General features: G+C 39.5%; 2 protein-coding genes across 2 annotated transcripts in view; one reads left to right on the plus strand and one right to left on the minus strand.

The window, feature by feature from the left end:
• Positions 1-17,420, plus strand: part of DENND4C (DENN domain containing 4C) — a 136,792-nt gene extending 119,372 nt beyond the window's left edge. Inside the window, exons 31-33 of the mRNA XM_080819876.1 lie at positions 12,471-12,621; positions 14,239-14,303; positions 14,517-17,420. Of these exons, the coding sequence (XP_080676002.1) occupies positions 12,471-12,621; positions 14,239-14,303; positions 14,517-14,653 (353 nt within the window). The 3' untranslated portion in view covers positions 14,654-17,420. The remainder of the gene's footprint in view (positions 1-12,470; positions 12,622-14,238; positions 14,304-14,516) is intronic.
• A 297-nt stretch (positions 17,421-17,717) lies between these two features.
• On the minus strand, positions 17,718-21,951 carry RPS6 (ribosomal protein S6). Its single transcript, XM_080819877.1, has 6 exons — positions 21,861-21,951; positions 21,193-21,324; positions 20,527-20,737; positions 19,990-20,136; positions 17,945-18,102; positions 17,718-17,854 (listed from the first exon to the last, which is right to left on the minus strand). Exons 1-6 carry the CDS (start codon positions 21,864-21,866, stop codon positions 17,759-17,761), a joined length of 750 nt encoding a protein of 249 aa, XP_080676003.1. The 5' UTR covers positions 21,867-21,951; the 3' UTR covers positions 17,718-17,758.
• Positions 21,952-25,435: the final 3,484 nt, after the last annotated feature.

Here is a 25,435-nt window from a genome sequence, read left to right on the forward strand (position 1 = left end):
TTAGTTACATCTGAATGGCAAAAGACTTTAATTTTATCCATTTTTTTTGAGGATACGGAGGAAAGGAACAGTCAGATACACTGTTAGACATGAAAATGATACAGTTCTAGAGAAGAATGTGGCCTATATTATCCGTACCCTTTAACTCAGCAAATACAGTAAGACAACTCTGTTCTGTAGAAATAGAGTCTGGAAAGTTGTCTGCACAGTGATGCTTACTGTATGATTATTTGTGATAATGAAAAACTTCACATAAATACTTAACAGGAGAATAATGAAATGTTGGCATGAGTCATTTGCATATGAGTGCCTGAATCCGATGTCATGTATCAAGTGGAGAAGGGGCAGGTTTTGGAACAGTATATGATCTTTTTAATTAAAACAAAACAGCCACCCAAAATACATGTTTTTAATATATACATATAAGAAGGTCTAAAACTACTATTAACAGTGGCTCCTCAGATGGGAAAGGGAACAGTTCACTTTTAAAAATCTATTACTGTTTTGCTATTATTACAATTTTCTTCCAGTTCTAAGTAAAAAAAAAAAAAATTTAATTTTTGAAAATGCTGGTCACAAAATTATGGTTTAAATATATTACAAGCTGTTTTTGTCTTTTTGTTGTTTTAGTTCTGATATTTCTTTGTGGGTTGTTTTTTTTTTAAGATTTTATTTATTTATTTGACAGAGATCACAAGTAGGCAGAGAGGCAGGCAGAGAAAGAGGAAGGAAAGCAGGCTCCCTGCTGAGCAGAGAGTCCGATGCGGGGCTCGATCCCATGACCCTGGAATCATGACCTGAGCCGAAGGCAGAGGCTTTAACCCGCTGAGCCACCCAGGCACCCTGTGGTTTTTTTTTTTTTAAACAGAAGGAGAATAACCTTGAAATTTATGCTAGAAAATAACGAATTAGGGGCACCTGGGTGGCTCATCAGTTGAACATCCGACTCTTAATCTGAGCTTAGGTTTTGATCTCGTGGTCATGAGTTCAGGTTCCATGCTTGGTATGGAGCCTACTTAAAAAAAAAGAGAGTTTTGTTTTGGTTTTTTTTTTTAGAGATTTTATTTATTTGAGAGAGAGAGCATGAGAGGGGAGAAGGTCAGAGGGAGACGCAGACTCCCAGCAGAGCTGGGAGCCCAATTCAGGACCGGATCCTGGGACCCTGGGATCATGACCTGAGCCAAAGGTAGTCGCTTAACCAACTGAAGCACCCAGGCGCCCAGAGTTGCTATTTCTTTAGTTACTTTCCTACCTCTCTTGAAATGCACAGGTGTTTCAAAATATTTTATAATTTGTGATGGGAATAAAATTTAGAGCTCTGAAGAATGGCCTGATTGGCTGCTTTAAACGAAGAACTGACATGTAAATGACATTGAAAGACACAAGAATTAAGTACTTGGTTGATGATTTCTGGAATGGTAGTGATTTCCAGTGATTTCTGGAAGAGGAACTTCAGAGATCCACTTCCCAGCAAAGCAACCATAATTGGTTAAAATGTGTGTGTGTGTGCGTGTGTATTTTTTTTTTTAAACGAAAGAAGGGAAGATGGCAGAGTACGAGGGTCCTGAGTTCATTTTGTCCCACAGACAAACCAAGGCAACAGCTATATCTGTTGTACTAACTCTGAAAATGACCTGAAGACTGGCAAAATGTATCTTCCAAATCTAGTTGAACAGGCCATATCAAAAGGGAGCAGAGGGGCAGTTGGGAACCAAACTCCCAGCACAACTAACCACAGATGGGAGGGACATCACAAACATGGAGGAAGGAGGGAATCATACCCCACTCCTGGCGTTGGGGACATGGACTGAGAAGACAAGTCCCTGTAACATCTGGCTCTGAAAATCCACAGTGCTTAACTGAGGAGCAAGAGGATTAACTAAAGAGCAAGAGGATGATAGGAAACTGTGTCCCTACCTTTAAAGAGCCAGCATGCTGGGTAACTCGCCGGAGACACAGCAGAGCAGCAGCAGTGTGGAAAAAAGTGCCTAGGGTATATGTGAAAGGGGATTTACTGACTAATCTTAAGACATGTACCAAAGGGGCAGGAATCTGCATATTTCTCCAGGAATGCAAGTGCTGCCAGGCACCTTTTTTTTTCTTTTTTTTTTTCCCTCCCCCAGCCTAGATAGCTAGACACTTGGGGGAGCCAGTATTGTCCCCATGTGCCTTACAAGCACTGCATGCCCACCCTGACATTCCCCGTCCAACCCACCTGCCTCACCAGGGGCCCCTCCAAAGCAGCTCCTACCTTGCCACTCCTGAAGGCAGCCCTGGCTGGGAAAGGGGTCCTTCCAAAGTGACTGCTGCCCTGAGGGGCAGGAGGTAAACAAGCCCACACACTAGCCTGTCTGCAGCTCCTGCATTCCGGCCTCTTAACTGGCTGCACAGGCACTGCACCCAGCAGTGTGCCCACAGCTGTGGTTCGGGCTAATGGCAGACAGCGAGGCTGAGGGCAAGCCCCACACACTAGTGCGTGCATGGCGGCTGCAGCTGGACCTCTCAGACCCTGCCTGGTGCACCCACAGTGTTACTGCAGCCAGCTGGGCTGAGGGCCAGCCCCATCCACCAGCATGCCCACAGCAGTCACAGCTCAGCCACAAGAGGACACACACAGCCCACAAAGGGAAAGCTCTTGGAGTACCTGGTTCTGGTGATGGGGTGGGGGGGAAATGCGCTGTACGGCACCACAGGACCTCTTCTACACAAGGCCACTACTTTCAAGACACAGAGATACAGCTGACTTACCTAATAGGGAGAAACAAACACAGAATCAGACAAAATGAAGAGACAGGAATATATCCCAAATGAAAGATTTTTCCTACTCTTGGGAAGGACATAGACACCCAGGTCCAGCAAGCACAGAAAGCCCCTAAGAAGATGAACTTGTGTATGCAGAACACAACAAGGCACACAATTAAAATGGCAAAATTAAAGCTAGAGAATTTCAAAACAGCAAGAGAAAATAAAACTGTTACATACAAAGGAAACCCCACAAGGTGTCAGCTGATTTTTTTAAAAAGATTTTATTTATTTATTTATTTGTCAGAGAGAGAGAGAGAGAGAGGGAGGGAGAACACAAGCAGGCAGAGGCAGAGAGAGAAGCAGGCTCCCCGCTGAGCAAGGAGCCGGATGTGGGACTTGATCCCAGGACCCTGGGATCATGACCTAGCGGAAGGCAGCGGCTTAACCAACTGAGCCATCCAGGCGTCCCTGTCAGCTGATTTATCAACAGAAACTTAGCATGCCAAAAGGGAGGAACATGATATACTCAAAGTGGTTAGATGAAAAAACCTACAAAAAAGAATACCGGGCAAGGTTATCATTCAGAATTGAAGGAGAGAGAAAGATTTTCTCAAAAAGAAAAGTTGAAGGAGTTCATCACCATTAAATAAGCCTTAAAAGAAATGTTAAGGAGAATTTTTTAAGTGGAAAGAAAAAGCCATAAATAGAAAATTATGACAGGATTAGATCTACAAAAATCAGTCAAGGAATACACAAATAGAAGTAGGATGTTGTATACATAAAACATGGAGGGGGAGTAAACATCTAGTGCTTTAAAAATGTGTTCAAACTTAAGCAACCATGAACTTAATAATATAGAATGCTATATACATAAAATGTTACATATGAATTCCATGGTAACCACAAATCACAAACCTGTAATAGATACAAAAAATAATAACAGAGAAAGGAGTCCAAGTGTAACACTAAAGAAAGCCCTCATACTTCAAGGGAAGAGAGCAAGAGAAGAAAGGAAAAGAGAACTACAAAACAACCAGAAAACAATTAACAAAATGGAAATAAGTATATACCTTATTCAATAATGACTTTAAATATAAATGGACTCAATACTCTAATCAAAAGAGGGTGACAGGGGCACCTGGGTGGCTCAGTGGGTTAAAGCCTCTGCCTTCGGCTCAGGTCATGATCTCAGGGTCCTGGGATTGAGCACCACATCGGGCTCTCTGCTCCAGGGGGAGCCTGCTTCCTCCGCTCTCTGTCTCTCTGCCTGCCTCTCTGCCTACTTGTGATCTCTGTCTGTCAAATAAATTTAAAAAATCTTTAAAAAAAAAAAAAAGAGGGTGACAGAAGGAATTAAAAAAAAATGAAAACCCATCTCTATGCTGCTGATCAGAGACTCACGTTAGACCTAAAGATAAACAGAGAGTGAAATGAAGGGATGGAAAAGATACCATGCAAATGGAAGCATACAAACCAAAAGCAACTAGGATAGCAATACTTTTTTTTTTTTAAGATTTTATTTATTCATTTGACAGAGATCACAAGTAGGCAGAGAGGCAGGCATAGAGAGAGAGGGAGAAGCAGGCTCCCCGCTGAGCAGAGAGCCCGATGCAGGGCTGGATCCCAGGACCCCAGGACCATGACCCGAGCCGAAGGCAGAGGCTTTAACCCACTCAGCCACCCAGGTGCCCCGGGTAGCAATACTTTTATCAGACAAAAAATAGATTGGAAACAAAGAGTGTAGCAAGAGACAAAGAAGGGCCTTACATAATGATAACAGAATCAATCCAAGAATAGGATGTAACAGTTTTGAATATCTGAGCACCCCCTATAGGTGCACCTAAATATATAAAGCATATATTCATAGAAATTGAATTTCATCTCAAAACACACATTCTTTTTAAGTGCACATGGAACACTGTCCCAGATAGATCAGTGTAGGGCAGCAAAACAATATGACTGAAATCCTAGCAAGCATCTTTCCTGACCACAACAGTGTGAAACTAGAAATCAGTTACAAGAAAAATACTGGAAAAAACAGGTGGAGGCTAAGCAACATGCTCTTAAACAAGCTGTGGGTTGATGAAGTTAATCAAAGGAAATTAAAAGAAAAAATTCATGGAGATAAATGAAAATGGAAACACCATAGTCCAAAGTCTTTGGGATGCAGCCAGAGCAGTTTTAAGAGGGAAATTCACAGCACCACAGGCCTATGTCAAAAGGCCACAAAAGTCACAAACTAATCTCTAACATCTAAAGGAACGAGAAAAAGAACATAGCTTGAAAGTTAAAAGGAAGGAAATAATAAAGATTAGAGTGGAAATAAATAGAGACCAAAAAAAATAGAAAAGATCCATGAAACCAAGAGCTGGTTTCTTAAACAGGTAAACAAAATTGATAAAACTTTAGCCAAACTCACTAGGAAAAAAAGAGGTCTCAAGTAAGATCAGAAATGAAAGAGGAGAAATAACACCACCATAGAACTACAGAGGATTATAACAATACTGTGAAAAATTATATGCCAACAAATTGGACCTAGAAGAAATGGATAAATTCCTAAAAACATAGTCTTCCAAAACTGAATGAGAAAGAAATAGAAAATCTGAGCAGACTGATTACTAGTAATGCAATTGAATCAGTAATCAAAAAACTCCCAACAAGCAAAAATCCAGGACCAGACAGCTTCATATGTAAATTCTATCAAACACTTAAGAGTTAATACCTGGTCTTCTTAGGCTATTCCAAAAAAATACGGGAGGAAGGAAAAACTTCCAAATTCATTCCACAAGACCATCATTATTACCCTGATACCAAAACCAGAAAAAGACACTACCAAAAAGATTACTGGCCAATATCCCTGATGAACATAAATGCAGAAATCCTTAATAAAATATTAGCAAACCAGATTCAACAATATATTAAAAGGATCATTTACCATGATCAGGTAAGATTTATTCCAGGGATATAACAATGATTCTATATTCACAAATCAATTAATATGATTAATAAGAGGAAGGATGAAAAACATCATCTCATTAAGTTCTGAAAAAAGCATTTGACAAAGTAGAATATCATTCATGATAAAAACTCTAAACAAAATGGGTTTAGAGGGAACATAACATAAAAAAGCCATATATGAAAAACCCACAGCTAACATTATACTCAGTGGTGAAAACTGAAAACTTCCCCTCTAAGATCAGGGACAAGACAAGGATGTCTATCCTTACCATTTTTATTCAACATGGTACTGGAAATCCTAGCTGTGGCAGTCAGACAGGAAATAAAAGACATCCAAATTTGAAAGGAGGAAGTAAAACTACACTATTTGAAGATGACATGATATTATATAGAGAAAACCTGAAAAACTTCACCACAAAACTATTAAAATTCAGTAAAGTTATAAAAGTAATAGCCAGAGGGGCACCTGGGTGGCTCAATGGGTTAAGCCTCTGCCTTCGGTTCCGGTCATGATCTCAGGTTCCTGGGATTGAGTCCCACATCAGGCTCTCTGCTCAGCGGGGAGCCTGCTTTCCCCTCTCTCTCTCTCTGCCTGCCTTTCTGCCTACTTGTGATCTCTCTCTGTCAAATAAATAAATAAAATCTTAAAAAAAAAAAGTAATAGCCAGAAATTGATAATATTTACATACACTAAAAACAATGTAGCAGGAAGAGAAATTAAGAAGACCTTTCTATTTACAATTGTACCAAAAAGGATAACATACCAAGGAATACATTTAACAAAGTAAGTAAAAGACCTGTACTCTGAAAACTGGGGGACAGTGATGAAAAAATTGAAGATGACACAAACAAATGGAAAGTTACAACATATTCATGGATTGGAAGAACTGATCTCATTAAAATGTCCATACTACCCAAAACAATATATAGATTCAATGCAGTCCATATAAATATGCCAATAGCATTTTTCACAGAACTGGAACAAATTATCATAAATTTGTATGGAACTAAAAAAGATCCCAAATAGATAAAGTAATCTTGAGAAAGAGGAATAAAGGTGGAGGCTTACAATCCCAGATTTCAAGATACACTGCACAAAGCTATAGTAATCAAAGTAGTATGGTACTGGCACTAAAATAGTTACATAGATAGTGAAACAGAATACAGAGCCCAGAATACAGAGCCCATACTTTTATATGGCCAGTTACTCTAAGACAAAGGAGACAAGAGATACATATGGAGAAAGTGTCTTCTCAACAAATGGTGCTGGGAAAATTGGATAGCTGTAGGCAAAAGCCTGAAACTGGGCCACATTCTTACACCCTACACCAAAATAAATTAAAAACGGATTAAAGACCTGAATGTGATACCTAAAATCTAAAACTCCAAAAGAAAGCATAGGCACTAATTTCTTAGACTATGGCTAAGCAATATATATTTTTTGAATATTTTCTTTACTTATTTGACAGATCACAAGTAGGCAGAGAGGCAGGCAGAGAGAGGGGGAAAGCAGGCTCCCCACTGAGCAGGGAGCTCCATGTGGGGCTTGATCCCAGGACCCCCAGACCATGACCTGAGCTGAAAGCAAGAGGCTTAACCCACTGAGCTACCCAGGTGCCCATAAGCAACATATTTATGGGTATGTCTCCTCAGGCTGGGGAAACCAAAGCAGAAATAAACTGTGGGACTACGTCAAAATGAAAAGATGTTGCACATCAAAGGAAACCATCAGCAGAATGAAAAGGCAGTCTGCTGCCTGGGAGGAGAAATTTGCAAATGATAGATTCAGTTAAGTTATTACCCAAAATATATAAAGAACTTACATAACTCAACAACAACAAATTAACAATCCAGTTTAAAAAATGGCAGATCACCTGAATAGACATTTTTCTAAAGAAGACATTCACGTGGCCAAGAGACACATTAGAAGGTGCTCACAATCACTAATCATCAGGGAAATTCAGATCAGAACCACAATGAACCTCACACTAATCAGAATGGCTAGTATCAAAAAGAGTAGAAAGAACACATGGTCTGAACATGTAGAGAAAGGGGAACTTGTGCACTGTTCGTGGGAATGTAAATTGGTGCAGCACTGTGGAAAATAGTATGGCGGTTTCTCAAAAAATTAAATCTAGAACTACCATATGATCCAGTAATTCCACTACTGGGTTTCTGCCCAAAGAAATAAAAAACACTGTTTGCTGCATTATTTACAGTAGCCAAGGTATAAAAGTAACCCAAGTGGGGCGCCTGGGTGGCTCAGTGGGTTAAAGCCGCTGCCTTCGGCTCGGGTCATGATCCCAGGGTCCTGGGATCGAGCCCCGTATCGGGCTCTCTGCTCAGCAGGGAGCCTGCTTCCTCCCTTCTCTCTCTGCCTGCCTCTCTGCCTACTTGTGATCTGTCTGTTAAATAAATAAAAAAATCTTTAAAAAAAAAAAAAAAAAAAAGTAACCCAAGTGTCCAGCAACCAATACAAATTGATAAAGAAGATACAGGTGTGTGGAATACTACATAATGGAATATTACTCAGCCATTAAAAATGAGATCTTGCCATTTGCAGTATCATGGATGGATGTTGAGGGCATTAAGCTAAGTGAAATAAGTTAGAAAAGACAAATACTGCATGGTTTCACTTATACGTGGAATCTATAAAAACAAAAACCCGGAACAGTCATAAAGACAGAGAACTGGTAGTTGTCAGAGGGGATGGATGTGAGGAATGGACACAATAGGTGAAGGGGGTTAAGAGATAGAAACTTCCAGTTATATAATAGTCACAGAGAAGAGAACTACAGCAAAGATAATATAGTCAGTGTTTTATGGTGACACATGGTGACTATATACTTACTGTGGTGAGCTACAGAATTGCCACACCACTGTGTTACACACCTGAAACTAATTTAACATTATCTGTTAACTATACTTCACAATAATTTTTTTTTTTTTTTGAGAGCATGAGCAGGGTTGGGGAGGGACAGAGGGAGAGGGAGAGAGAGAATCCTAAGGAGGAGGCTCCATGCCCATTGCAGAGCCTGATGCAGGGTTTGATCTCACGACTATGAGATCATGACCTGAGCCGAAATGCAGAGCCACACAACTAACTGAGCCAGTCAGGCTCCTCAACAATAAACATTCTTAGAAAGTAATGTCTAAGGGTACAGAACAAATAAAACATTTGTTTAAGAAGATATACTAAATTTCAATAAGAACAGGAAATTTCTGTGGCATTTAGCTACCATATTCTCTTCTCACCCACCTCCCACCCCTAGCTCCCAGCCAAGGGCTACAGCATCTCCCTGGGAAAGACAGGCTGCCGGTAGTTCTCATTCTCCCAGTTCCATATAGCAGACGCTAACTTCCAGGAGAGGTAGAGGCTCACTTCCTCTGCCCTGTGCCCATTCATTTCTACCCCAGCTTCAGCAAGCCAGGAATACTGGGGCCTTAGCTGTTCTCAGACCAGAGTCAGCTGTCCCTACCCAGTCCCCTGTTCACAGAGCAGGAGTGTCATTCCAAGAGAAGAGCCACTGTTCCCAGCCCCAGCTCCAGAGCAGTGGCTCAGAGATTTTGCCCAAGGGAAGAAACAGGCCATCAGAACACGGAGCTCTAAAACCCTCCCCAAAGGAAATGGCTTTATTTGGAACAGACTGTGGAGAAGTCCAAGTCTGAGAGCACTCTTGGAAATAGTGGAGATTAGTTGAGAAGGACAGTATTACGCCGATACCAAAAAATCCAAAACAACAGAAACCCAAAGACATTGTAAGAAAACTAGAAATTTGTATGAATATCAATTCAAAAATACTCAACAAAATACTACCAACCTGAATCCATCAATAGAGAAAAAGGACTGTACATCATGACAAAGTGCAGTTTATCCCAGGCATGCAGTGTTGGTTTAATATTTGAAAATCAAGTAATGTAATATATCATACCAGTAGAATAAAGGACAAAATCTGTCGCCCTTTGTTAAAAACTCTCAACAAGTTCAGAATAGAAACTTCCTCAGCCTAATTATGAGCATCCACAAAAACCCACAGTTGACATCGTACTTACTGGTGAAAAGACTGAATACTTTATCCCTAAGTACAGGAACAAGACAGGGATGTCTTTTTTCCTCAGTTTTGTTGTTCATTGTTGTGCTGGAAGTTCTTACTGTAGAGCAATTAGGCAAGAAAATAAAAGACATCCAAATTGGAAAGGAGAAAGTAAAACCGTATTTATAGATTATGTAATCTAACAAAAAGATATAGGGAGAATACACACACTATATGGAAGTAATAACTTAGCAAAGTTGTAGGACATAAGAGCAATACACAGAAATTACCTGTATGGGGGGGGATGGTGTAACTGGGTGACGGGGATTAAGGTGATTAAGGTGATTAAGATGATGAGCACTGGGTGTTATATGCAACTAAGGAATCATTGAACACTACACCAAAGACTAATGTACTACATGCTGGCTAATTTAAATAAAATTAACTGTATTTCCATATACTTTTCAATGAATAATACAAAAAGAAAGCCAGAAAATAATTCCATTTACAATAGCATTAAAAAGAATAAAATAGAGGGCCCCTGGATGGCTCAGGTGGTTGAGCTCTTGATTTCTTCAGCTCATGTCAATCTCCGGTTCTGGGATCAAGCCCCACCTGCAGCTCAGTGGGGAGTCTGCTTGAGGATTTCTCTCCCTCTGTCCCTCCCTCCCTCCCTCCCTCTACCCCCATTTACATCACACTCACTAGGCAGGCCTTAATCTGAGGCATCAGATACTAACAAGTATTGGTGAGGATATAGAGAAATTGGAATCTTCATACACTCCTGAGTGGAATAAGAAGTAGCTGCTTTGGAAAACAGTTTCAAAGGTCCTCCAAATGGCCGAGTTATCATGAGACACAGCAGTAGCATTCGGGTATGCACCCAAGAGAAATGAAAACATACATATGTCTAAAAAGTAGTACACTGTGCTTAGCAGCATTTTCTTATAGGCAAATAATGAAAACAGCCTAAATGTCCATCCACTGAGAAATGGATGAAGTATAGTACATCCATACAATGGATTATTATTTAGAAATAAAAGTTATGAATATTGATACATACTACAATATGGATGAATTAGAAAACATTATAGAAGAAACCAGTCACAAAACACAAAGTATGGTTACTTTTATATGAATATCCAGAACATGCAAATCTGTGGAGACAAAGTAGATTAGTGGTTGCCTACGGCTGAAGGTTTGGGGAGACAGAGGAGGGACTGCTGATAGGTTTCTTTGGGGGAATGATAATCTTCAAAAATTGAGTGTGATGGTTGCAAAACTTCATGAATATACTAAAAGTCATGGAATTACACACTTTTAAGTGGGTGAATTGAATGGGAATTATTTCTCAAATAGTAATTAAAAAACTGAACTATGGGAGAAATAGTAAAGTTGCAGATTATATTAGGTTGGGTTCTAAAATCATAGCATAGCATAAAAGTCAAATATATTCAGAGACTGTCACGTAGCAAGTGGAAGAGCTAGAATCAAAACCCGTAGCAGCTAATATTTCTCCTTTTAACAGAGAACTTTGTTATTTGAACACAAATGAAGTTCTACTAGTTATCTTTATTAAGAGGCTGTGGTGAATGAAAAATACAGTAGCTTGTTCAATGACAGGCACTCTAACTGAGGCTGACTAGGGAGCTACTGGATACATATTCCCATCTCAACTAACATGGGTACAAAGAAAATTGTATAGTTGCTGGAATTACCTGCAGTGTTAAAGTTTTCCCTTTCTTCCGGGCCAATCACCCTTTGTTGATTTTTTAATTTACTTATTTTTAAAAATATTTTATTTATTTATTTGACACAGAGAGAGCATAAGCAGGGGGAGAGGCAGGCAGAGGGAGAAGGAAAAGTAGATTCCCCGTGGAGCAGGAAGCCCCATGCAGAACTCGATCCCAGGACCCTGAAATCATGACCTGAGCCAAAGGCAGATGTTTAACCCACTGAGCGACTCACGCACCCTATTTACTTATTTTTTTTTTAAGAGAGAGCATGAACAGGGCAAGGGGCAAAGGGAGAGGGAGAGAGACTCTTAAGCAGGCTCCACACTGAGCGTGGAGCCCCATATGGGGCTTAATCTCACCCAGAGGGCATGGCCTGAGCTGAAACCCAAAGAGTTGGATGCTTAACTGACTGAGCTACCCAGGCACCTGGACTTTGTGTATTTTTAATGTTAGAATGATTAAGTCCTAGTATTAAAGCACTTTTGTAATTTTATGAAATCTGTAAGTATTTGTTCTTAGTAATTCTGGAATTACCCTTGTTTCAATTTGGACTATACTCTGCTATATTTAATAGCAAATAACAGAAGCTTAAACAGGTGAAGATTACTCTCTCTCATAAAGAAGTTATGAAGTGGACACTCCATGACTGGGAGGCAACTCCTGTCATCAGCGACCCAGGCTACTGGTGTAGTGTCCTTTCCATCGGTTAAGGTTGCTTCATGGTCACAAGATCGCTGCCAGAGTACGAGATACCACATCCCAGCCTAAAGAAGGAACCCCTACATTCAGGGAGAAGGCAAAGGAACTGGACTTTCGTATCTGAAGAAAGCAGGAAAAATATTTTTTTAGCTGGCCACATTGACACATAATTTTACTGGTAAAGGTGGGGGCAGTGTTGAATAATAGACAATACTTGTAGAAAATGCTACAACTCTGGGGAAAAAACTTTTTAAACAAAAATAATTAAGAGTATTCTTATTTACTGTGTTCTTATTAGATTCTGAAAAGAAATTATCTCTCCTGTCAGAGGAACAAGAAGAAACAAGCACTTTAGTAGAAACCATCAGGCACAGTATTCAACATAATGATGTTCTTAAACCCATCAACCTACTTTCACAGCTAATAAAGCCAGACATGAAAAGACAAAGGTAGGAATCCAGTTTTTGCTTCATGCCACTCAAGACAATTTCATGTTTAAGTATTATTTTTAGAATATCTCTAGTTGTAAAGGAAACATACTCAGTGTCAGTGTAGAACACCTGATTGTTTCAAAAAGTGCTGCCCAAATGTATCTACTCATACTTGAGCAAATATTATAAAAGTTGTGTGTGGAGGAATAAAATTTAGGAGGTAGTTCATTTATGTCTAAAATGTAGTCTTTGGGAAACATTACTGCTATTCACTGGAAACCTTCTATGAATTCTTTAGCAGTGATGTCAGTACATATGTACTACTTGTTCAGGCCCTGTCATACCTGCACGTCTTTTATTTTCTTGTGGGACAGTAAAACAAAACAAAACAAAACAAAAAAAACCTGTTTAGGAATAGAAACAATTTACGTAAGTGATGGAAACAGTAAATTACAAAGGATATAGAGCTTTCCTGATCCTCTACTATTGTCTGCTCACAGGCTTAGATCAGTACTCATCCCAGTCTCAGTATAAATGAATTTTGCAGTGGAAACTACAGAAAAGGTGGCATAAAAAATGCTACCAAATACCAACAGTTGGCAAGAGTTGGCAAGTCCTCTGCAAGTTTCTTTGGTCATGGCATCTTTGAAGATAACCTCAGAAGTGACAGAGCATGAACTGATTATGAAAATGAATGGATCCTTTTGTAATCTCACAGTCTAAAGGGCAGCTAGTTTCAAGCATGTGTAGTTGAAAGGTAGAGAAGGAAAATTAGAAATAGGTTACAGCTTTTGAAGCTTCTGAACAAGTTCGTATGAAGCATTATCAGAATCAGCATTACTCTGATTTTTTTTCTATGTTAAATACTCTGAAATCAGGTCATTTTTTAGGCTTTCCTTCATTTTTAACTGAGCTATGAAGCTCACTTTTAAGGTTTGATTTGTTACAAGTTTATGTTCACAAGCTAAATGTAGTCTGTCCTTTATTGATTAAAAAAATAATAAAGACCACACCACTTTTCAGTGTCCAAGGGTTTTAGACCCCTAACTTATTTAAAAATTAATATGTTACTTTGTCAAGTGGGAAAAGATGAAACTCTTTTACAAATTATAATTGCAAAGTAGAGTTAAAACAGTTACCTATTACAGCTGACCCTTGAGTGACCCCCCCATGCAGTTGATAATCTGTGTATGTTTGACTACCCCAAAACTTAATAGCTGTTGACCAGAAGTCCTACCAATAACACAAAACACATTTTGTATGTTGTTATATAATAAATTTTTACAATAAAGTTAGTAAATACCTTTACAGTACTCTGCTGTATTGAAAAAAAAACATAGAGGTGGACCCATGAAATTCAATCCCATGTTGTTCAAGGGTCAACTGTATTTATATTGCTAAAATATTATAATAAAGTTATTGCAAAAGTAGCACAGAATTCACCATACTTTCACCCAACTTTCCCTAAAGGTGACATCTTCTAACTGTAGTGTTTTATCAGAACCAGGACACTGACATGGGTACATTACTGTTAACTAGATATAGAACGTAATCATTTTTCACCATTTTACAAAACTTTCATATGTGTATTTTTATGTTCTCTACCCATTAACTTTAAAAATACTTGTTTTATAGGAGTTTATACCGAGAAATCCTCTTCTTATCATTAGTATCTCTTGGAAGAGAGAATATTGATATTGGTAAGTTGGTTAATTAAGGATTACTAAAGGAGGTTCTTTCATTTTCTAAAGTAATTTACAGAATTGTAATTGGTTATGGGTAAATACTGATCCTCTACTTCCCAAAGATTTCTACTTTTAAATATGCAGTTTATAGATATATATGAAATTATGACATTTTTCATCTTATGGTTTCTAACAAATTACAACTGCATTTTTGAAAATGTCTTTCAGAGGCTTTTGACAATGAATATGGACTTGCATACAATAATCTATCTTCAGAGATTCTTGAAAAGCTACAGAAAATTGATGCTCCACCAAGTATCAGTATGGAATGGTGCAGGAAGTGTTTTGGAGCACCTCTCATTTAAATAAGATGTTCAGTAGATTTTCAGCAAAGCTTTAGGGAATAGATTCCATTGGCAAACATTCAAGGTTTATTCCAAATGCTAACAATTGATGAAAGGGAAATGAAGTTAACGCTTGGGACAATATATAATGAAATATAATTCATACTGAATCATCTCACAACATAAAAATGCCCCAGGGTCAGTTATCTAAAAGGCTTGCAACTTCTGAATGGTTCATCTGCCTGTGCTTGATCCAAAACTGTTTTTGGATTTCTCGGTGTATTTGTTAACGCGAAAACTGTTCATTCTTGGCGTTTGTTTATATTTTAAGTTGTTGGTCTTGGGGAATAGCAGTTTAATGTAAACTTGCCTAACCCCCCCAAAAAATGAAATCTCAATTACAGGAGCAACTATTTGTGTATGTGTGTATATATGTGTGGCTGTGTAGGTATTTGTATGTACAGCCATATTATATTTATTAAAATTCCTAGACTGCGTGTTGCAATACAATTTTCTGAAAGGGGTCTGCAACTATTAAATGACTACTACTAAACTCAGCTGTAGTCATTAATCAAAAATTATTTTAAAGTCTGAGGGCAGCCTTGCCTTAGGTATTCTCTTCCTTAGTGGATTTTATCTTTAATATCCAAGTTACTTCTCATCCTCTTCCCAATACCATGTTAATTTACAACAGCTTTAAGATTGGAATAAAGGAACCAATCATAGTTTAAATGAAATCAAACCAGCCTCATAATTTACAAAATTGGAACATGCTTAAAATTTTTTTTGACCTCATCGTTCAGGTACATCAATTGTTGCTATTGGTCACTTTTAAAAACCTGTGGGATAAACTTGCACTGCACACAGAAATTTTATTCTTGTATATTTAATTTGTATGCTTGTTATTTGTGCATTTGTAAATAGTTTTTTTAGGGTGGATCAATTAAGTCTTAAAACGTTAAAGCTTATTGAGCTTGTTGCCAGTAGGTTTAAGAAAATCATGACCTCACATGCCTGACATTTATCATGCCTTTCATTAAAGACAGCCCTTAGCAACAATTAAGTTTGCCTTAACCCTGCAAGATTTAAAAAGCCACTCGGTTGTGTGCTTTTACAGTAATTATGCAGATGATTGAATTAGTTGATAAAATTTCCAGGTGTTACAAATCTCCCACCTGGTGTAATCTTTTAGAACTTTTTACTGTACCAGTCTTTGAACATTTCAGGGCTAATCTAACCTATGCAGATTTTGTTTCAATTTATTATGAAATTCCTGAGTGAAAGAACTTGACAGAAATTATGTACAACTCATTACCTTAAAAATGGATCATTTGCACTATCTCAGAATACATATTTTTGCAATTTAACACTTGGTACTTAACATTTACTGTCCCAACAAAGTTTGGAATTACCTTACATCTAAGCTTGAGGCTGAATAAAAATGGAAAATTCTTGTTTGCTGTTTGCTTAAGGCTCCTGAAATGTGTGCAGTTCTAACCTTTGTGATTTCTAGAGTTCGATACTGTTTTTCCCCCTTCTCTGTAGCCTTCATTAACTTGAACTAAATTACTTACCAAAGCACTTCCTACTAAGTGTAATGAGGATCTCCTCACACATTTAAGATTTGGCTCTACTGTACCAAAGTATACATTTCCTAGTAACTTTTTACAACATTCTAAATAACTCAGCCATTATACATTGGAAACCTGCTTTCATTTAGAAATAGGGGTTGTTGTGTTAAAAGTGCACAAAGGCCTCTTCTAGTACCTACCACAGAAAGGGGACCACTAAAAATTTACTGCAAACAAAACCGTAAGGCCAGATAATGCAGTCATTATCCATACATTTAGAAATATCTAGAATGATTGTAGCAATGTATGAAACTTAAAAGCCTGAGAACTTCTGCAAACAATCTTTCAAATTAGTCCAGATGTTCAGCATTACTTCTTACTAGTTTTGGATTGGATAGTCGTGACTTTTTATACCAGACTTGCCTTCCGGACTTTACCCCAACTGCAGTGTTTATTCCTTTTTTTTTATGTTATCACTTATAAATGCTACATTTTCCCTTTCTGCTTTTTTAGTTTGACCTTAATTTATGGAACATCAGTTGCCAATTACAATTTTTCATGTTATTCAACTTTTTAATACCATGTATTAAGAACAGCATTGATCTCCCTTTTGTCTATCTTACCAGCTAGCTGGTTCAGTCTGAGGACTGGCATTATTGTCATTAGCTGGGAACTTACTAGTAATGTACAATCTGGGGCCACAAATCTTCTGAATCACAATCTGCATTGTGCAAAGCACAGCTTCAGTCTCCGTGTTAAAGCAGTTTGAAAATTTTACTTACCTGTGGTTAAAACATGTATTCCAGCAAATAAGGAATTCCCATTCTTCACCCTTAAAGCCTGATGTGCCTTTTTAAGCGCCTTCTAGTCTGTAAAGGATACTTCTAACTGCAATTACTATATAGAACCTAGACAGGCTACATTAGAAGCATACTACTTTGTGCATCCTTCACTGATCCAAGTGTTTCTTAAAGGCACAGTGTGAAACCATAAAATGCATGAGTAACAACTTACTAGAGTTGAAAAGCTTTTGTTAATACAATTTGCACTGGTTTTAAAAGCTTTGTGAACTGTTTTAAAATGATATCTGTTAACTATGCTTTTAACAAGGTATCTTTTTTACATATGACAAATGTCCATCTTCTTAAGGGCACTTTTCATGTATTGTGTATAGATCTTTAAAACTGTACTCCTCAAAATAAAGTGTACAAAAGATTAATAGTCCTAGTCCCTTATTTCCCCCAAATTGTTCCATGCCTTGCTTGAAAAAGCAGTAGGTACCTTGTGCTCAGAATCCTTTCCTGAGCCATCCACCCATCCCAAAAGAAACCCATCCCAAAAGGAGCCACTGTTACAGTACTGTCTCAGCTGCTCACCTTAAAGGGCTTCACTTTGAAATATCTCTTGCACACTTTATCCAACATCAGATTGCTGTATACGATATTCCCCTATTTATCTCACCTTTTTCTCCATTTATCTATGATTTATCATCAATGAAAACTCAATGAAAGGGATTTAATGTCTGATCTTATTTATTTGTCACTCTTAGAAAATCTCATTTTTGACTGGACTCAGACTTAGAGGTAGAAGCTCTCAGAGAGGACAGCCTCCGTCTCTTGGCAATCTGTTCCTGGCGTTTTTCTTTGGCCTCCTAAACAAAACAAAAAGGCAGTTATAGCTTGTCCGGCTTAAAAATCCAAAGTCAGGCCTGACTTTCCCTCCCCCGGTCTTCTTGATTTACCTTCATTCTCTTGGCCAAAAGTTTAGCATATTCTGCAGCCTCTTCCTTGTTTTTCTTAGTGCGCTGTTTCTTCAAAGCAATACGCCGACGTTTGTGTTGGAGGACACGTGGAGTAACAAGACGCTGTATCTTGGGCGCTTTGGTTCTAGGTTTCTTACCTGAAAATTTAGGTGACGATTCAATCACTTATCAATACCCGTGTTCATCAGGATCCACATCTACATTTTAAAAACATTACTAACAGGACTACCTAGGACTTACATGTATGAAGCCTTTTAAGTCAAATCTAAACTACTATGTAACTCAATAGACTTACTACCCTGTCAACAAAACCCAAGATGGGCTAAATATTCTCAAAAGAGAAACTGGTTAAGTCCTTCTGAAAAGTGAACAGATTAACTTTGTCTACTGGGTGCCAGTGTTTTCCCGATTGGCACATTTAATCCTAAAACAGCTCATTAAACTACATCACTAGTTTGGATGTCAGCTTCTAGACTATATATAAGTTTAGGCTACTCTGCTTGTGGAGGGGGGAAGTCATATCCCAAGCTTTTTTCTACTCAACTTCAATTTCCCTTCCACAGTAAGATTGTCTTTATAGGGTTTTACATATTTGTGTAGTTTAGGACACAAGAGCATTATTTTAAAACAGTATTAACTGTGCATGTGTAACTTATCGATGAAAACTAAGTAAAGCTCTATCTGCACCAATCCCCTAACCATACTCTGAAATCCCATTTATGCTTGAATCCAGTCTTTGCCAAGGCAGATCCTGCCATCCTAGGGAATGAAACCATTAACGTTAGAACGTGCAGCGCACTATTCACAGGGTATCTTTACTTAGCCTGTGTGCTAAGTCTCAAATCCTACGGATTATAGATCTGCTTTGAAGCAGATGGCTCTTTAGATGTAATCATCTGAGTCTGTAGACACCTGGTGGGAATAACAAATAGCTCATGCAAATTCTAAAACTAAGTAATTGTTCAGGTTTTCCTAAAAATCAAACACCTTAAAAATACAAGAATGATGCTATTATCACCTATGAACCAGAACACTTAACTACACTGGTATTGCCAGTGGTGTTTCAACTGCCATTACCTGCCACTTCTAAGTGTAAACTACAAGAGTAACTTGTCCTTTGTTACTATATCCCCAACTCTTAAAATAGTACCTCGCACATAAGTGATTCCGATATCTGCAGCGACCCATAAGCACTCGCTATATGCCAGGTTTAAGTTTTTAAGTACCCAATGCCAAAACCCAACCCATTTTCCCATTTGTCAAGAAAACCCAAACTGAACTGACATGCTCTTTATTCCACGTAACAAATATTCATACACTTTACTAGAGAGACAAATCATGTTACAGAGCACTGCTGCCTCACCAGTGACAGGTTATGTTCCCTAACAAACCATGTCTACTATATACCATCTCAAAATATTAAAACTCCAAAACCCAAACACCTGTTCCTAGGGTTATTTTTTTTAAAAGATTTTCTCCATTCATTTGAGAGAGATACAAAGACTGCACACACAGGGTGAGAGGCAGAGGAAGCAGCAGATTCCCCGCTGAGAGCCCCACAAGAGGCTCAATCCCAGGACCTGGAAATCATGACAACTATCTGAGCCACCCAGGCGCCCTGTTGCTAGGATTTTGAATCAAGTATTTTTCTTCTAATGGCCACAACTCCTACAATTGCTATCCACATCTCAGATCAAGAAAATAAAGGCCAAGAGTTAACAGTCCCAGAATTTCCTATTATCTTCCTGACTCCTAACCCAAAAGTAATGAACTTTAGGTCTGGTAAGTTATCTTCAGATAAACATACATCAGTAACCCAGGCAAAATTTCACGTAAAATTCTAATACTCCAGAGAACCATCAGATACAACAAGGATTAGTAACAAGTGCCCATCTTGACCCTCTTCCCAATATTTTCCTAAAATACTTACGGTAAATACATAATAGGTGGACTTTCTATTATCTGTACAAGATGCTACAGACAACCGAAATTAAGCAAACCCTGAATTGCATAATTTCCCCTACCTTCTTTGTTTAAGGGCTTTCTCACAACATACTGGCGGACATCATCTTCTTTAGAGAGATTGAAGAGTTTGCGAATTCTGCTGGCTCTTTTGGGCCCCAGGCGTCGAGGCACAGTAGTATCAGTGAGTCCAGGAATATCCTTCTCCCCTGAGGAGTAAAGTGATCAGATCTTTTTAGTTCCACAACTTGCTTACAAACAAGAACCATAATTACTGTTTATGCGTTGGTAAAGAAACAAGTCCAATGGTCAAACTGGATACTGCAAATAAAAAAACCATTTTGGTAATCAGTGTTGGGGGCGCCTGGGTGGCTCAGTGGGTTAAGCCTCTGCCTTCAGCTCAGGTAATGATCTCAGGGTCTTGGGATCAAGCCCCACATATGGCTCTCTGCTGGAAAGGGAGTCTGCTCCCCACCCTCCACCCCCCACCACTGCTCTGCCTACTTGTGACTTGTCAAAGAAATAAATAAAATCTTTAAAAATAAAAAAATAAATCAGTGTCAACAGAAACTGAACTCAAGAACACAAGTAAACCTTACCTTTCTTTACAATGACCAAGTTGAGAACACTGAGATTGGCATCCACAATGCAACCCCGAACAGATTTGCGCTTTCTCTCTCCCGTCCTCCTTGGTCTGTAGCAGGAATGCCCCTTACTCAGCAGCAGGCGGACACGGCCATGGGTCAAGACACCCTGCTTCATGGGGAAGCCTTGCTTGTCATTGCCACCACTGATTCGGACCACATAACCCTGCAGAATACAGTGACACGTTATAAAATAAAGGATTGCAGCCCTTAAATCCTAAATCAAAGCCAATTTGAAACTTAGTTTTCTCTGGTTACTAAGTTTTGTCTGTATCTTCAATTTGCCAACATCAACGAGCAAATTCTTTTCAATTAAGTCCTATTTCTAACCTATGTTTTACTAAATGTAACAGTTCCAGCAATGGAAAGATTATGTTAACAAACGAAAGTACAAACGAGCAACCAACCAGAAACAACCCTTGTTGGCACTTTCTAAAGAGCTTTAGGTATATTTTCTCCTTCGAGGTACACAGAACCCCGCAAGGTGACAGCTCTACTTCAAGAGAAACGTGGAAGTGTAACCCAAGGTCAGAAGACAGAACCCAGAGCAGGAACCCCGCTACCCAATTACAAACAGCACCGACGAGCTCTTGAACAGCTCAGTTTAATTCGGTAACCAACCTTCCATTCTTCACCGAGGGCGTCAGCAGCAACTTCTGTGGCCATACGCTTCTCATAAAAGGTACGAAGTTTGCGTTCATCGTCCACTTCAATGAGTTTCTGGCAGCCAGTAGCTGGGAAAGAGATGTTCAGCTAAGGATTAAGGGGGAGGAAGGGGAGAAGAGCTTTAGAAAACCGCAGAACCACCAAAAAGGCTTTCTGTAACCCCCTTTATGTAACTCAGCAAGGAGCTGATACCTTGACGTGTCGGTTTTGTTAGCTAAAGCACACGTGTGCATAATAACGCACAAGCATCGCACTAAAACTAGGCTAATTTTTCCTCAAGTCTCCGGAATGACTCCGGGGCCGACGGGCCCTCCGCAGCCTTTCAGCCCGAGAGAGCAAGAGCCCGACCCACGGGCCGCCAATTAGGCAGCAGGGCCGCATTCGCCAGGCCGAGCGTGAGGACGCCACCATGGCGCTCCCAGTCCGGCGCAGCTCCAGCTGTAATCGCTCGCCATCCGCTCTCCTAAGGGCCCTCGGACCCGAGAGCGGCAGGCTTTCTCCCGCCTCAGACTCTTCTCCACCTGGAGCTAGGACTCTGGAGAGCCAAGACGGTGGCACTGCAATGTTCTGGGGCTCGATTCACCTTCCCCGAGCCCATTTCAAAAGCCTCCACCACTTCCTACCTTCATCCTGAAGCAGCCTACCGCCTCCGAGGCGCCACGAAAAAGAGGCCCGACTTCCGCTTAGCCCATGTCTCATAGGCACTTCTAATTCTCGCGAGATAAGCTGTCGCCAAGGATAGCGGAAGTGAGCGCCGGGGGCGGTACTTCCGGAGGCGGGGTTAATTAGCATTGGGAGGTGGCTGCCGGCCTTGGGACTCCCGTTGGCCGGCGCAAGTTTGTTTCTGAAGGGTATATTCTCCGCGGGTTGACCTGTTCCGCCCTGTCCTGAACCAGGGTGGACTCACGGCTGGGTCCCGAACACTCTGCCTTTGCTGGTACCATAGGGGAAGGGCAGGACCAGAGTTCAGCTCTTTTGGCCTCTCCTGTACGTTAGACACCGTCTGAAGATTTTTAGTTTTTAGTTGAGAAGCTTGCGGTGCTCTGGTTCCGGTTGTTCACAGCAGGACTCCCTGAAAGCCGGGATTTGTTTTACTGTCTGTCCTCTAACCGCTCTGCCGTCATCGTCGTTCTGTCCCAGAATCACACCTTCCCATTCGCCCAGGCCAATAACCACAGTTACCCTAAGTCCAGGCCACCATCGGTGCATTCTAAATGGTCTCCCTGGCTTCTGTCTTGCCTTTGGATCTTTTACAACGAAAAATTATATCGCTGTTGCTGGAAATGCATCATTTTCCACTGCAGTTAATTACTTCGCAATCTGCTGTCCCTGACCTCAAACATCCCACAAATTCACCTATTGTCATTTGTTAATATTATGTAGGTCGTTCAGATTAGATGTCCCAAGAAAAACCTTTCCTGCCCACGCTCCCTATAATAGTATCCCACCTTTTATCTCTGTATAGCACTGTTTTCCCTTCTCATACTTAATGATACATACTTGGTATGTTTATGGTCTCTGCCCTCTTCTAAATGATAAATTAGGCAGAGCTACTGTCTAAACTTCACTATGGAACACATAGGACACAGCGAAATGCAGGGCACATAAAGAATAAGCATTCAGTAAGTATTTGTTAACTTATAACCCCAGCTCTGGTAGGTATTAGTATATTACAGTGTGGTAGTATGGAACCAGCCAGTAGAGGGAGAATAAGTGAATGTGTTATAGTAAATCTTGAATCTGCAGTGATGCAATTCTTTTTTTTTTTTTTTTAAGATTTTATTTATTTATTTGACAGACGGAGATCACAAGCAGACAGAGAAGCAGGCAGAGAGAGAGAAGAGGAAGCAGGCTCCCCACTGAGCAGAGAGCCCTAATGTGGGGCTGGATCCCAGGACCCTGGGATCATGACCTGAGCCCAAGGCAGAGGCTTTAACCCACTGAGCCACCCAGGTGCCCCAGTGATGCAATTCTTAATAGTACACAAGACACGAGAAAGATACAGTGCATTTGACAGTCCTCCAGAACATTCCTGGGAAGGCAAGAATGGGAACCCAGGTGGTCTAACTCTGAAGACCACACTCAACATCCTTAAAGAAGGAACATTTATTGTCTATTATTTACTCCTTATTTTTTTCAAGAAATAAAAACTGCATTTCAGGTAAACAATAATTTACTTTCCAAGATGATTACATCCCTCCTCCTCCTCCTTCTTCTCCTTCATCGTCGTCGTCTTCTTCTTTTTTAACATCACATCTTCTACTTCAGTATCACGAAGTTTTGAGTTTAGGCCCGTTTCACATTCGAAATTGAAATAGTCTACTAAATCCTGTTTGATCACCTAGTATTAATGTATAGAATGTTGGTGAAATGACACATTTAAAACCTGTGGAATTTTTTGGTAATGAAGTGAAATTGATATAACAAAATTAATCATTTTTAAGTAAACAATTCATCGGCATTCAGTACATTGACAATGTTGTGCATCTACCACCTCTGTCTAGTTCCAGAAGGACACTGTGTCCCCATTAAACAATTGCTCCCCATTCCCTTTTTCCAGCACCCAATGGCAATCACAGCCTGAGTGCCGTCTCTATGGATTTACATCTTCTGTAAATGGAATTACGTAATATGCGAACCTCATGTCTGGCTTCTCATGTTTTTGAAGTTCAACCACCTTGTAGCATTTATTAATATTTCATTCTTTTTTATGATTGAACGATATTCTGCTATAAAGACTATAATTTGTTTATCCATTCATTCATCCATTGATGGACATTTGGATCATTTCCAACTTTTAACTCACGAGTAGCGCTGGTACATTTGAGTATCTGTCTTTAATTCTTTGGAGTATATACCTAAAAGTGGAATTGCTGGGTCATAGTTAATTTTGTGTTTAACTCCTGGAAGAACTGCCCAACTGTTTTCACAGCTGCTGAGCCATTTTATATTCCCACCAGCAATGGATGAGTGTTCCAATGTCTCCAAATCCCAGCCAAGACCTGCTGGCCTTTTGTATGTCCTCTTTGGAAAAATAGGAAGCTATTCAATTACTTTACCCAATTGTGTTTTTTAGCTCTGTTTTCACTGAAGTAGTAGTAATAGTGAGTTAATGTGAGACAAAGAGTCAAACCAAAACTACTTCTCAGATTTTTCTTCTTCTCTTCATGTATTTTTTTATTGTGGTAAAAAACAAAGTTTACCATCTTAATCACTTCTAAGTATGCAGGTCATAGTTGTTAAATATAATTGCAGGGCACCTGGGTGGCTCAGTTAGTTAAGCATCTGACTCTTGATTTCGGCTCAGGTCATGATCTTAGGGTGGTGAGATTGAGCCCCGCATGTTGGGGTCTGTGCTGTACTTAAGATTCTCTCTCTTCCTCTTCCTCTCCCACTTGCTCATGTGAGCTCTCTCTCTCAAATAAATAAGCCTTAAAAAAAAATATATATATATATATACACACACACACATATATTTTATATGTATATATAAAATCACAGTGTTGTGAAACAGGTCCTCAGAACTTTTTCACCTCGCAAAATTGGAACTCTATACCCATTAAACAACTCCTCCTCCTCCCCACCCTACCCTTGGTAACCACCATTCTACTTGGTTTATATGAAGTAGTCATATAAGTAGTAGTCAAATTCAAGTAGTCAAGTAGTCAAATTCATAGAATGGAATCATGTAGTACTTATCTTTTTGTGATGCTTATTTCACTTAGCATAATGTCTTCAAAATTTATCCATGTTGTAGCCTGTAAAAGCCTTCCTTTTTAAAGCTGAAGAATATTCCATTGTGTCTATATACCACATTTTGTTTATTCATCTGTTGATAAGTATCTGGGTTACTTCTACCACTTAGCTGTTGTGAATAAGGCTGCTATGGCAGGTGAGAATTCTACCACTGAACCACCAATGTATGAATAATGCTGCTATGAACATAGATGTGAATATATCTGTTTAAGCCCCTGCTTTCATTTCTTTTGGATATATACCCAGAAGTGGCATTGTTGGATCATACAGCAGTTCTATTTTTAATTTTTTAAAAAGATTTTATTTATTTCAGACAGAGAGAGCTCGAAAGAGAGCACAAGCTGGGGAGAGGGGCAGAGAGAGAAGCAGACTCCACACTTAGCAGGGAGTCTGACATGGGGCTCCATTCCAGGACCCTGGGATCATGACCCGAGCTAAAGGC

This window comes from Martes martes, assembly GCF_963455335.1.
Source record: "Martes martes genome assembly, chromosome: 12".
Classification (NCBI taxonomy): domain Eukaryota; kingdom Metazoa; phylum Chordata; class Mammalia; order Carnivora; family Mustelidae; genus Martes; species Martes martes.

Bases quoted from the DNA above. Each gene is read 5' to 3' on its own strand.
- RPS6 (XM_080819877.1), bottom strand. The intron at 20,137-20,526 runs GTAAGGTTTACT...TTTACTCCTCAG, and splicing joins CTTGGTCATTGTAAAGAAAG to GGGAGAAGGATATTCCTGGA. The intron at 18,103-19,989 runs GTAGGGGAAATT...CTAAATTTTCAG, and splicing joins AAAGCCCTTAAACAAAGAAG to GTAAGAAACCTAGAACCAAA.